This window comes from Hemiscyllium ocellatum, chromosome 8 (assembly GCF_020745735.1).
Source record: "Hemiscyllium ocellatum isolate sHemOce1 chromosome 8, sHemOce1.pat.X.cur, whole genome shotgun sequence".
Lineage (NCBI taxonomy): Eukaryota > Metazoa > Chordata > Chondrichthyes > Orectolobiformes > Hemiscylliidae > Hemiscyllium > Hemiscyllium ocellatum.
Window position 1 is genome coordinate 65,788,885 of NC_083408.1, and position 13,981 is coordinate 65,802,865.

Genomic DNA, 13,981 nt, shown 5'->3' on the forward strand with positions numbered 1-13,981 from the left:
CAAGCTCAAGATTTGGATATTGAGCAAGGTTTGGATAATCTTATCATATATGGACAAAATTTATTTTAAAATACTATCCATTAAACATGTATGAGGCTGGTCAGACTTTGAGAAATTATTCCACGTAAGAATATGTAATAGAATTTAATAAACTATGTTTGAGACTGAAAGGATTCTACTTGGAGATCCCAAACTCAGTACTTGTCTCGATTGATCGACACTTATTAAAGTGTCAGACATGGATAAACTTCTAGTGTTAACTGGAATTATATTTTCTGAAAGAAGTAAATGTTTGGAGCAAAGGTTGGAAGCCTTAAAAATGTTTCTGGAATAGCATTCGTAACTCAAATGGGACTTTCACCAGTTGCATGAAGAAAAGAGGGAATCAACACTATCTAGATAAAGTCCACAACCATATATATAAAAGGAAAATCATAATTATATTTGGCAATCATAACAGACAACAAAACTGGAAACTGTTTGGGAAGCAATCAGATGTCACTCAAAATACCATTTTGCTAAGAATTCATTGAAGCTGGTCAATAAAGTTTTTGAAATTACATATTGTGACTGAATGTTCTGAATGAGAAGTTGGCGATACCAATCAGGTAGTGAGAGATGTTCTAATTGCAAGGAGCTTGAGCCAAGTAATTAATGTTTTTGTTATGGACTCATTCATTTGTACAGTCTGGAACAGTAGATGTACATCCATAGTTTGTGGAGTGGATCATGAGAAATATAAATCCCTATGATTGAATTCTAAAGCTACAAACAAATTTGAAAAGAAATTAATAAGCCCAAGAAAAAGTTAGGTAGCTGGAAAGAATTTAGTGTATACACCAGGATAATAGGATACAAGCAATCTTGTCATCATCGATGAATTTGCACAGAGAAAGTTATCCCTGCTAGGACATATTCAATTAACGCCAGAACTTGCTCTGATATAAACTTGCTAAGTTTAAATAACAACTTAAATTTAGTGATCAAAATTTAAGTGGATTCCACTACTACATGAAACATGATGTTGAATAACATCTTAGGTCTTTTAGCAAGTTATTCCTGAAATGTTTGGTCAACTGATTGTGAGTGATGCATTTTTTTATATAGGGTAAGAAGTGTTTTAAAAGGAAATATTTCTGAAACCACCTAAAGCAGCAGGTGATAGATAGTTTTATATATATATTTTATATATATATATATATAGAGAGAGAGAGAGAGAGAGAGAGAGTAGTTTTTTATTTGTCATTTCTACCATATACAACTGATACAGCAAAAACGAGATAGCGTTCCTCCAGGAGCGAGGGTGCTATATGGACAGCACAAATTACACAATCGTACACGGCATCGTGCATAAGAAGTGCAAAGCATGCAAGTTACAGTGTATTAGAAGAATGATAAATAATAGACATTTTTCTAGCAGCAATTCAAAGTCATGCAAAGAATTTCAGATGGGAAAGAGTCTGATCATACTGTATTAAGGAGCCTGATGGCTTGGGGGAAGAAATCGTTGCACAGTCTGGCCATGAGAGACTGAATGCTCCAGTATTTTCTGGCAGAGGGAGAAGAGTTTGAGTGAGTTGTGTGTGGGCTCTTCCACAATGCTCTTAGCCTTTTAGGTGCAGAATGTCATGTAAATATCTGTAATGGAGGGAAGAGAGAGACCCCAATGATCTTCTCAGCTGTCCTTAATATCTGTTGTAGGGTCTTACGACCTGAGACAGTGCAATTCCCAAACCAGGCAGTGATGCAACAGCTCAGGTTACTCTCAATGAATCCTCTGCAGAAAATGGTGAGGATGGGGAATGGGAGGTGGACTTTCCTCAGCTTGCGCAGGAGGTAGAGAGGTACTGGGCCTTCTTGGCTATGGAGCTGGTGTTGAGGGTCCAGATAAGATTCTCCGCCAGATGTACGCTAAGAAATTTGGTGTTTTTCATGATCTCCACGGGGGAGCTGTTAATGTCCAGCAGAGAGTGAGCACTCCGTGTCCTCCTGAAGTCAACAACCACCTCTTTCATCTTGTCCATTTTTAGAGACAGGTTGCTGGCTTTGCACTAATCTGTTAGGCACTGCACCTCCTCTCTGTATGCTGACTCATTGTTCGTGCTGATGAGACCCACTACGGTTGTATCATCAGCAAACTTGATGATGTGACTTGACCTGTGATTCACTGCACAGTCATGTGTCAGCAGAGAGCTGAGATAGAAGGGAGCTATGGAAATTTAACAAGTGTTTTTTTGGATTGGATGACGCAGGGAGTGTTTGGTGTTTCTCAGTTGGTTCTGTGTTACCTACAATTGTGAGATCTTTTAAGTAGTGCATATTTCACCATTCTCTCTGTTGATATTGTGGAAACTACAACACTATCCTCAAGCTAACCCAAAATGGGGTTTGTTTCACACACCCCTAGGCAGGGAGAAAATGCTTTGCAAGATAGGTATGTTCACAGACATGCAAGGCAAGATGAAATTGAGAAGAACAAAGAAATTATTAGCACCAACGTGAGTACAAAACAACTAAGGGATGCATGTTCATTTGTGTCCTTACTTTTGCAATCAAGTATAAAGCTGAAGTTAGCAGTTTGGAATTTCTTTTGTGAATATGGGTTTAAGGAAAGTTATTGAAATACAAGTTCTACCCTCTTGTTTTGATTAAAAGAAGGTTGATTACTTGCAAAGACTCCAAATATGGATAGCTCACTTTTAGTTTCAAACCAGAAGCTTTTCCATTGCAACCCAAAGTTCAGGTTTTTGTTTAATATATATTCCATATGTTAAATGAAGCATTTTAAAATTGTACAGTTAAAAGGCAGTTGATCTCAGCATCATGTGCCAAAGTCTTTTTCGTTTCTGAGAGGATTGGAGGTGAAAGTAGTTACCATTGAGACTAGCATATTGCAGTCGATTGATGCCTCAGAGACATTAACGCAATCTTTTACAAGGTGGCAATAACTTGCAATTCTATTGTGTAGGGGTTTTTCTTGGAAATACCAAGGCTACTTAAAATGTAACAGCTAGAATTCCAGTCCCATCAGGAAGTGTATGAGTATTGTCTAAGTGACTTTGGTTTGTTATTCTTTTGAGACAGTAATCTGATAGTTGGTGGGATTTGGCTTAAAGCAGATCCTCCAATATTCTATTGGTACTACAAAGAGAAACTAACAGACATGTTCATTATGAATGTTAATGATTATCTGTGGGGGAAGGGGGGGCCTTCTATACAACTTTAGATCAAAGAAAAACGATATTTAAGATTGGAAGGCAGGTTTTTAAATTCATATGCTTAGATATTAAAGAAAACAAGGAGTGACTTTGGATTAAGTCTTGAAAAGGTTTTATTACTCTCTGATAAGTCAGGCCAGAAACATCATGAAAGATTTTGTATCCAAAGAAGAACTACATCAGTTCAAAAGTTTCATTAGAGTTACTCTGACAGTGCACTCAGACTAAACCCAATACTAGTTAGAATGTATTGGAACACGCTGCCATTGAAGAGACTTGAGAGCAAATAAAACTTTAAATAAATTCAATTTAAAGTAATGGACATTCAATTTACAGCCATGGGTAACCAAGAAGATATCAAGTAGACCTTTCTCATGATGCATCACACACCAATTCTCCAAGTAGATAGTCAAGAATGACAAGGTTTTTCTTATTCTTGTTGGGAATGTTAGATTTTAGTGTCCATGTGTATGGCTACCCGATGTAGACAGAAATCTATTCGTAATGAAATTTTGGATCGTTGATTAAGTGGCTCTTTAGATATGATAGATAATATGATATTCGACATAACCAGTGACTTGAGGATGGTTTACCAATACCGTAGTACAGTGAGCAGGAGAATCGACGTTTCAGGCCAGAGCCCTTCAACAGAAATGAGGCTTCTGAGCCGAGGGGTTAGAGAGATAAATGAGAGTGTGGTGGAGCTGATGGGAAGGTAGCTGCGAGTTCGAGAGGTAGATGGAGGTAGGGGTAATGGTGATAGGTCAGAGAGGAAGATGGAACAGATAGGTGGGAAGAAAGATGGACAGATAGGGCAGGTCAAGAGAGCAGTTTGAAGGTTGAAACTAAGATAAGATGGGGGAGAGGGGAAATGAGGTAACTAGTGAAGTCCACATTCATGCCGTGTGGTTAGAAGGTGGAAAATGAGATATTTTCCTCTTGGCGTCGGGTGGTTAGGGTGAAAGGCTTAACAGACAATCAATTTTTCAATGTATAATTTCAGTTACATCACACTGTAAATTTTTGCTGTAAATTCTGTGTTAAGATTGAGCCCTCCACCATTACCTGATGAAGGAGCGTCGCTCCGAAAGCTAGTGCTTCCGATTAAACCTGTTGGACTATAACCTGGTGTTGTGTGATTTTTAACTTTGTACACCACAGTCCAACACCGCCATCTCCAAATATAAATAGGTGGGAAAGTAAGTTGCAATAAAACAATAAGAAATTTGCAAGTGGATATGAATAGATATAATAGATTAGTAATTTATTGTCAGCATCTGAAGAAAGAAAGTTATTTCTCTATGGTAAAGATTTCAGGTCAATGAAAGTACAGATGAAAAAAAAATCCCCTTGCATCATTAACAAATCCTGCCTGGCCTGTCAAGTATTTCCAACAATATTTGTCCAACATTTTCTTTTTGATATACCCGCGCTGCTTTGACCAGTGCCCCATTCTCAGTTGACCCGAATATCCTTTTCTCTTTGCTAGGATGACTATTTTTGCCATAATTTACTCACCTGGGCTGTGGATAGTCTATTTAACACATAAACAGCTGCAGTCTTTTGATGGTTTTGTCAACCGCATTGGATCAGACTTTTTCAACATCCAATTTCACACTGTCTAGCCCTGTGTTTGCGCCTGCCTTTCTTTCTGGTTCCTAAATGCTTAATGTGCAGAAAATTCCCAAGCACATATATAGTTAGCAAGATAGCTTTCCGCGTCCGAGCGTTTTTCTGTTGACTACCTTAGTTTTTCGAAGGTAAAAGACACTGGTAAGAAAAAGAAACTAGCGCCCAACGTGGGGCTCGAACCCACGACCCTGGGATTAAGAGTCCCATGCTCTACCGACTGAGCTAGCCGGGCTACTATTCAGGATTTCAAATGTCTGAATGTGTGTTTGACACACCGTGTGTGATTGGTTACACGTTGCTGTTTGGACATGAATTCTCTTTAAATGCCGGCGATTCAGTAAGACGCATGAGCCAGGATTGCTGACCTGCTGCCCGACTCCAATCTGGTGGAAGAGAGTGAAATAAGAATTAAGTAGACCAAAAAATTCATTTGGGATTCGGTTTAACACAAATAGAAACCAACACATAGATGCTTTATTCCATTAAAATGAATCTCCTTCGAGCCGGAATCGAACCAGCGACCTAAGGATGTCTCTGTTAACTCTACAGTCCTCCGCTCTACCAGCTGAGCTATCGAAGGAGAACTGGATGCTGCATTCTCAAAACACTCTGAAGAGATCAGTACAATGGTCTGTATAATTGTTTTTATTTAGTGCATTGAATGATGACTTTTTAAGGTTGAAAGTTAATTTTTATCAGTATATTTCTCTGCAGAACTATAATTTGCGGACTACAGCATAAACTCCACGTCTCCCCCCTCTGCTTTGCCCCTTCGCAGAGTCAACCTGCTCGTCCACCCAAACTGAACATAACCATGTTAGCAGATTTATTGTAATGTGGCAATCATCTTAACTGAAGTGGATTTGATGTGACAATTGAGGTGATTAATTTGAGTATTTTTTAATTGACAATAATGTAGCAAGTGGTTCGGGGAAGTCATGAGAGATTGGTAAGAAAATGAAATACAGAACACAGTCGACTGTAAAAACTACATAGAAACGGAGCGAACACAAAACACAAGACAAGTTAAAAATCACACAACACCAGGTTATAGTCCAACAGGTTTAATTGGAAGCACTAGCTTTCGGAGCGACGCTCCTTCATCAGGTGGTTGTGGAGGATAAGATCATAGACACAGAATTTATAGCAAAAGTTTACAGTGTGATGTAGCTGAAATTATAAATTGAAGAAGACCCGGATTGTTTGTTATGTCTCTCATCTTTTAGGAGTAACATAATCGGTTTCAGTTCTTTCATATGTAAATTGCAGAACTTTTTTAAAGTTACATTCTCAAGTGAACTTTAACAATTGGTTAAAAATCACACAACACCAGGTTATAGTCCAACAGGTTTAATTGGAAGCACTAGCTTTCGGGGGACTGCTCCTTCATCAGGTGGTTGTGGAGTACATGATTGTAAGACAGAATTTATACCAAAAGTTTACAGTGTGATATAAATTATTTGGCTATAAACTCTGTGTCTTATAATCGTGTACTCCACAACCACCCGATGAAGGAGTAGCGCTCTGAAAGCTAGTGCTTCCAATTAAACCTGGTGGACTATAACCTGGTGCTGAGTGATTTTTAAGTTTGTACACCCCAGTCCAATACTGGCATCTCCAAATCATGTTTAACAATTGGTGTCATGTTGGCCCAGATAGTCAAGATTCGAAAAGGACAAGCAAAACAAGAACAAGCCATTTTAAGTAAGGATGAGGTGGAGTCAGATTGGGAACTGAAATGTCGTGGAGGTCAAAGGCAATTATGAAACCTGAAGAAAACTATTTCCAATGGGAAGGAGATAATATGAATTTTGCTTTCATCTGTTAATGATTTTGATGTGAACATTGGAGGTATAGTTAGTAAATTTCAGATGACATCAAAATTGAAGGTGTAGCGGACAGCGGAAAGGTTACGTCAAAGTACAATGAGATCTTGATCAGATGGGCCAATGAGCGGAGCAGTGGCAGATGGCATTTAATTTGGATCGTGTTTCTCAACCTTTCCGTATTCAATGCCCCCTTCTTATCCTTGAAATCATACAACACTCCCAAATCAGCAAAGTCTGTTTTTGCACATATAACTGCAATACATGGAGTGCTGAAAACAGAAAACTTTTGTGAAATATGTTTTATATACAACAAAAAATAAATGTTATCATTGTGGTTCTGTTCGCCGAGCTGGGAATTTGTGTTGCAGATATTTCGTCCCCTGTCTAGGTGACATCCTCAGTGCTTGGGAGCCTCCTGTGAAGCGCTTCTGTCCTCTTTCCTCCAGCATTTGTAGGGATTTGTATCTGCCGCTTCGGTTGTCAGTTCCAGCTGTCCGCTGCAGTGGTCGGTATATTGGGTCCAGGTTGATGTGCTTATTGATTGATCAAACATTATATCTATAGGCACATCAGTGTCTGGGATAACATTAAATATTAGATTACAGCAAAGAACAGCATATTTCTAGTGGTGTGCCATGCTTCAAGTGATTCAATGTAAAATTGAGTACAATAGCTCAAGCCGATATGCTATCTTAGAGTGATGATATGTCTCTGAAAACCACAATACCATGCTTATCATGAGATATAACCCAGTAGTGGTTAGGAAAAAAGACTGAGTGGGACTAACAGGAAAATTGTTATAATGTTAAATGCTAAAAGCAGAGGCAAAGCTGAGAAGGAGTGGGAGCAAAGCCAGAAGCTACAGACTACAACTACTGAAGGAGAAAGCAACTGGCTTTCAAGCCTGGGTAGTGTAAAAAAGATTACAGAAAATAAAGTATGTATAAGTATATACTTATAAAATATTTTTTTGCAATACGACAAAGTAACCCAAACAAGACTGCAAAAATTCCAGATTAATCTAAAAAACTCTACATAGTGCAACCTTGAATCCAAAATTACAGTCAACTACAAAATTACAGTCAACTAACAAAGAGACCTTGGAGTACAGGTTCATAGTTCCTTGAGAGTGGAATTGCAGGTAGATAGGATAGTGAAGGCGGCGTTTGGTATGCTTTCCTTTATTGATTAGAGCATTGTGTATAGGAGTTGGGAGGTCACGTTTTGGCTTTACAGGACATTGGTAAGGCCACGTTTGGAATATTGCATGCAATTCTGGTCTTTCTTATTAGGAATTTGTGAAACTTGAAAGGATTCAGAAAAAATTTACAAGGATGTGGCCAGGACTGGAGGATTATTGGGAGAGGCTGAACAGGCTGGGGCTGTTTTCCCTGAAGTGTCGGAGGCTGAGGGGTGACCTTATAGAGGTGTATAAAATCATGAGAGGCGTGGATAAATAGACAAGGTCTTCTACCTGGGGTGGAGTAGTCTAGAACTAGAGGTCACATATTTCGGGTGAGAGGGGAAAGATATAAAAGGGACCTAAAGGGGCAACCTTTTCACACAGAGGGTGTGTGTACGGAATGAGCTGCCAGACGAAGTGGTGCAAGTTGGTACAATTATAGCATTTAAAAGGCATCTGGATGGGTATATGAATAGGAAGAGTTTAGAGGGACATGGGCTAAGTGCTGGCAAATGTGACTAGATTAGGTTAGGATATCTGGTCGGCATGGACGAGTTGGACCAAAGAGTCTGTTTCTGTCCTGTACATTTCTATGACTCTACTTACTGAAAGGATTCAAATTATGTGTTCACATGGTCAATTTGATTAGTAAATATTAAGAAAACATTGTGACAAAATTGTGGAAATGAAATGTTTTGTGTAAAGGGTGAGACTGCAGAAATTGTTGGTGTGGTGTGCACCAAAAAGTGATTAACTACTAATATAAAATCAAGATACTTCAATTCTGCTGGAAAACTTAAATAAAAAGAGAAAATGCCAGAGAAACTCAATAGGTCTGATGGCATTTATGGAGAGAGGAAGAATAACATTTTGAAATGTAATATATGTAAAAAACAACGTCTTTTGAATAAATTATAAATAATGATCATATAAACCACTAAACAGCAGCCCGGCTAGCTCAGTCGGTAGAGCATGGGACTCTTAATCCCAGGGTCGTGGGTTCGAGCCCCACGTTGGGCGTACTGTTATTTTACGCGAAAAGCTGAATCTTGTCGCTGCATTCTAGTATAAAATCATAAAAACGGCGAATACGAAGTTAATGATTTCATGTAATTTTTCACGTACCAAATCGTTAATCACGTTACAGTGCTCACTGGGCGTTGCGGGATTCAGAGCAGGATGAGCGGACGGAGAATGAGCAATTATTAAATAAACCAATTCTCAAGGGGAAAAAAAATCGGATAAACCCAAGAATGAAAATGCTAGCTTTATTTTAGGGGCAGTTAGACTGTTATAAATTTGTACTAATTCAGAAATCTCAGTATCCGTGATCCTCGTAACCCTGAGCATTCCTCTACCCGCCACCCCCAGTTAATGAGGGTTGGTGGCGCCCAGAGTCGCCCGTTGCTGTGGTGACCGGCCTGGCCTCCGCCCGCAGGCCCCACAACAAACTCCCACACACTCAAACCGGGCATGGAGTCTTCATTCGAGGAAAAAATGGACCTGATCTTCTCTGCATTCATCTCCCTCACTGCACAGGAACAGGACGAAGCGTTGTCGCGTTTGCTTCGTGTATGTCAGGTAGAAATGCTTCTGCTTCTAATCCACCTTCCCTTTCGGTAGAATAAGGATAAATAAAAACAGAAATTGCTGGTGAAGTTCTGCATGTCTGGAGGATCTGTGGCAACGCAAAGCATAAGTTAATGTTTCAAGTCCGGTGACTGTTCTGATGAAGAGTTTCGCCAGGAATTTTCTGTTTTTTTTGTTTCACATCCCCAGCACCCGCAGTTCTTTGTTTTAAGACTAAAGTAGTTCACTTAATCATCCAAATAAATACAGGTGTATATGCAGGATGATACACAATCACAATATTTACTGTTTTCCAGTACTATTTTGTTGATCACTGTAACCTTTTGGAAGTGTGTTCAATATCTTGTGTGTTTTGGATTTTCTATTAGATATGCTACGTCATTTTGTATCATCAATTTTAACTATAAAATAGAATGAAGCATGGGGGAATATTCACCAGATGTTTTTTCTCGGTTTATAATTGTTGGCAGCCACATCTTTGGTATCGAATTGCTTTTTCTGTGACACGGACAAAGCAACTTGTCAAACGTTTGTCATTAAACTTTAACTTATCATGCATTGCAAGTTTAATTTGTCTCTACTAGAATCTTTCAATTACATTTCAGTTATTGTGTTGATTTAAAAGTTCCATCCCATATTAATAGGTTTGTGCAGCTGGGGTGGCAGCACTCTCCAAATCAGCAATTAATTGATTCCTTCAGTTTATCTCGGAGGAATCTACATTCTCTTGTACCCGTATTTTTGTTTTTTTTTGCCGCTGTTTACCTATTATTTACTTATCTATGTTACTTAACTCTGATCTGCCTGATTGCTTGGAAGAGAAAGCTTTTCACTGTGCCTCTGTACACGTGACAATAAATTCAATTCATTTCAGACCAATAATGGACAGGCATCATGATGCCTAACAAGAGAAATTAAAAAGTATGCATGTGGATGTGAGAAATAATAATGATTAAAATATGAAGGAAACAAGGAGGAGATAGTAGGGGTTCTGACAATAACGGGATGTGGTTCAAGTGCTGGCATATGGGACTAGATTAGGTTAGGATATCTGGTAGACATGGATAAGTTGGACCAAGGGTCTGTTTCCGTGCTGTACGTCTCTATCACTCTCTGACATGTCCTCAGTACATCAGTTTGGACTTCTGGTTTACTTAACCAGTGACATTATTACTATGCCTTGAGTGGAGTCTGAAGTGGCTTCAGACAGAAGTCCTATGACTTTGAAAGAAGGTCTAAAAGATATTGGTTTTGAGCATCAACAGCCATAGAAAACCTCCTACATTGTCATTAGCCTTTGCACTCTCTGTAAAATCCAACTTAAATGTTTTGAGTCAAAAACTCACTGAAAGACTTCATTGCCACAAGGGAAGTGTTCTTTAAAGAGAAGACTGTATCTACACTACTGTCTCCAGAAAATTGAATTCAGTAAACTATTACTGATCCATTATACACTTTAATGTTTTTCAATTAAGATAATTTCTTTCTTGAAAAGTTATTTTCTTCAAATCAAATCTTTAAATTAGAGATGTTATTACACACCAGATGGGATTTGAACCCATGCCTCCTCTCTTAGAGGTAGACATTCCCATTGCACCAATTCAACCCTCGCTTAACTTTTTATATCCAGAAGTGCTGTTATTCACAAGTGATTTATTTTTCCCATCACCAAATCACCCATTATATTTTTCCATATATTACCCACCTCCAGTAAAACACCCATGAACTCCAACTGATTAATTTTCCATAGAAAACCTTTTAAGGACAATACAGACCATCAAAGGTGATGTTAAAAGGAAGGAGGCTGAAGCAAAATGGAGTTGGAAGGGTGGAAAGTGGCTTCAACTGAAGATCAGCATTTAGACAATCTGTTAACTTTTTTTCTCACTTTGTTGCTTTGCCAAAGTTCTTTTTGAGAGAATATTTCTCAAAAGTTTACATTTTCTAGACTTGCATTGTGTCTGTATGTCTTAGCTTTGCTTAGGGGTGACTAAATATCCTGGGCATATATTCTATTCGTGTGCAAGAGCAGTGTACATCCTGAGCTGGTGTGTATGCTAAAGGCTGAATACCCAGAAGTTTGTTTTGATGATTTTAGCAGAGCACTCAACTTACCATAATGCAAAATATCATTCAACCACTTCCTGTTGTGGACCCAGTTTTATAGGCCAGATGGTTTGTACTTTATGATCTCTATCCAGGTCTGCTTTGGCATCTTGCAAGAAGAGGATCTCCAGGTGAGCATCTGCAATACTAGGGGCTACTTTCCCCACTATTCAGGTCTCTGCATCTCCTGCTCCACCTTTATTCCAGCAAATCATGCAGGAATGACTATCATGGTGGATTTAAATCTGGCTCATTCTCTTTCTATCCTGTCTTAGTGACTGCTAATTGACTATCCCAATCTATATTCAAGCCAATTAAAGTTCACCTCCATGATAATGAAGAGCAGTGACTGCACTCCTATGTGCAAAGATGAGACTTGGGAGCAATCCAATGTTCATTTCCCACCCCTGGCAGGAAAATCAGGACAATTTATTTCTCTCAGTCAAATTATGAAAAAGAAAACTAATTTCACTACATTGCAGTGGAAGTCATTACTGCATGAAATGCACTTATGTAGCAGATTGGGCCAAAGTAATTAATTTTGATACTCATAATAAGGAAGCTTATAACGCATATAGTTTTGATGGAGATGTTATCAATTTAAAACAGTTGGAAAAACAATGGTGATATACAGACACATCAAGTGGTTCAGATATGGAATGCACAATCTGAGTTTGCCAATGCAGGCCCACCTAAAAGGCATTAACTAAGCTTCTGAAAAGAAAAAAAATGTATAAGTTTATATAGAAAGGATGGGTGAGTGGAATTAATAGAAGGCTGGCATGGATGTGATGGGCCAAATTACCACCTTCTCTGCTGTAGTCATTCTCTGATTCAGTGATGGTATAGTTGTTGTTTAACACTACAGTAAAATGTGAACTTGATTCAACTACTGGCGATTTTTGTTCTGAGATAGAAAACTATTGGTTCAAGCTCATAATCTAGTGTGATTCTTGTAGTAATGTCTCAGTACTAAATGTTACTATCCTCCAATCATTTACTGAGCTTTTGTCTCCCTATTTGGGTGGATGTAAAATATACGATGGCACTATTTAAATAATAGGGGTCATTTATTGAAGTCAGTTTCCATGTCCAAGTTAGATACATCATTTGTCCAATTAAATACCATCATTAACCAGTTGTATTTGCTTTGCAATGTGATGGGTGCTATATGATTGAGTCTTTTCCTTCATTATAGGAATTATTTCAACAGTGTCTTCAAGAACTCCTTTATATCACCCAGGTTTTTAAAAGAAGTTTGATTTCCCTTTGTTTTTCAGCTGCCACAACTGAAAAAGATCTACTCTGAAGTCTATCCCTTATTATCCATTGACTTTGTATTAATTTTGCCACAAGAGCTGGTAGAAAGAATCTTTTCATATGTGTCTGCAGACGATCTGTCCAGGATGGCATGCTGCAGCAAAACTTGGAGAGAATTTACAAACACTGACATTTTGTGGTAAATTAAAATTTCTAGTTTTATTATGACATTCTGAATGTTGAGTTAAATTTTTATTTTATAAAAGATTGTATGTGTGTATATTGTGTGCATAAAAATAGGACTGTAGATGTAATTCAATGAACCTGGAATAATAAAGACAAGAGACTGCAGGAGATTGATTGAAACATTAGCCTATTATCCCTGGGATGTGAGTTTGAATCTTGAGCTGGCTGCTCGGGTTCTACATAAAGAGTTCATGCAGTCTCAGTTCAGTTCCTAGTGGGCATAGATTTAAAGAACAATAGCTACCCCAAATACACAACTGATTGGCATAAATTGAAGCAAGCCAAAGAATAGCTGTGTTTGGGGGAAAAATAATTGGAGAGACATCTGCTTTTGATAATAGAATTGAGTGATGATAATCTTTATGAATTGATTTCATTATTACTGCCCAAAATGGAAAGTTATAGAATTCTACTGCACAGAAAGTCTCTGCCGTTTTTGCTGACTATGTGAAAGAACTATCCAATTGCCCCCATACTGTTTTAAATCTGTATCTTCTGGTTATAAACTTTTCCTGCTGACAGAAGGTTTATCAAGATTCAATTATAAAACCCATCAAAATTTTGAACCATTCTATTCCATTTCTATTTAACCATTTCTTCTTTTAGGAGAAGAATCCCATTTTATCTAATATCTCCAGTAAACTAAAGATTTTTGTAAAGCCTTCATAAGTTTGCTTTGCAATCTTTTCAAGATTTTGACATCTTTCCTAAAGCATGGTAACAGTAATTGAATGCAGTAGTTTGGCTGAGGCCTATCCATTGACTTGTGAAGGTTTTCTTGCTTTTGTACAATGTGGACAAAACTTTAATTCAATAACAACCAAGCTACTTGTATATGGTTGAAATCAAATCTTATACCTCTATTTGTAGCACCTTGTATACATTGTTAACAAATAACCTGATAATCAACTTGTCAT

At 38.1% G+C, this 13,981-nt stretch overlaps 1 protein-coding gene and 3 non-coding genes across 4 annotated transcripts in view; 2 read left to right on the forward strand and 2 right to left on the reverse strand.

Moving 5' to 3' along the window:
* Positions 1–5,009: 5,009 nt before the first annotated feature.
* On the reverse strand, positions 5,010–5,082 carry trnak-cuu (transfer RNA lysine (anticodon CUU)). Its single transcript has one exon. It is a non-coding gene; the product is annotated as a tRNA-Lys (tRNA).
* Positions 5,083–5,344: 262 nt separating this feature from the next.
* On the reverse strand, positions 5,345–5,430 carry trnay-gua (transfer RNA tyrosine (anticodon GUA)). The gene is given in 2 exon segments: positions 5,345–5,380; positions 5,394–5,430. It is a non-coding gene; the product is annotated as a tRNA-Tyr (tRNA).
* A 3,379-nt stretch (positions 5,431–8,809) lies between these two features.
* Positions 8,810–8,882, forward strand: trnak-cuu (transfer RNA lysine (anticodon CUU)). The gene has a single exon. It is a non-coding gene; the product is annotated as a tRNA-Lys (tRNA).
* Positions 8,883–9,311: 429 nt separating this feature from the next.
* LOC132818185 (F-box/WD repeat-containing protein 7-like) overlaps positions 9,312–13,981 on the forward strand; it is a 30,117-nt gene continuing 25,447 nt past the window's right edge. Inside the window, exons 1-2 of the mRNA XM_060828964.1 lie at positions 9,312–9,434; positions 12,839–13,017. Of these exons, the coding sequence (XP_060684947.1) occupies positions 9,336–9,434; positions 12,839–13,017 (278 nt within the window). The 5' untranslated portion in view covers positions 9,312–9,335. The remainder of the gene's footprint in view (positions 9,435–12,838; positions 13,018–13,981) is intronic.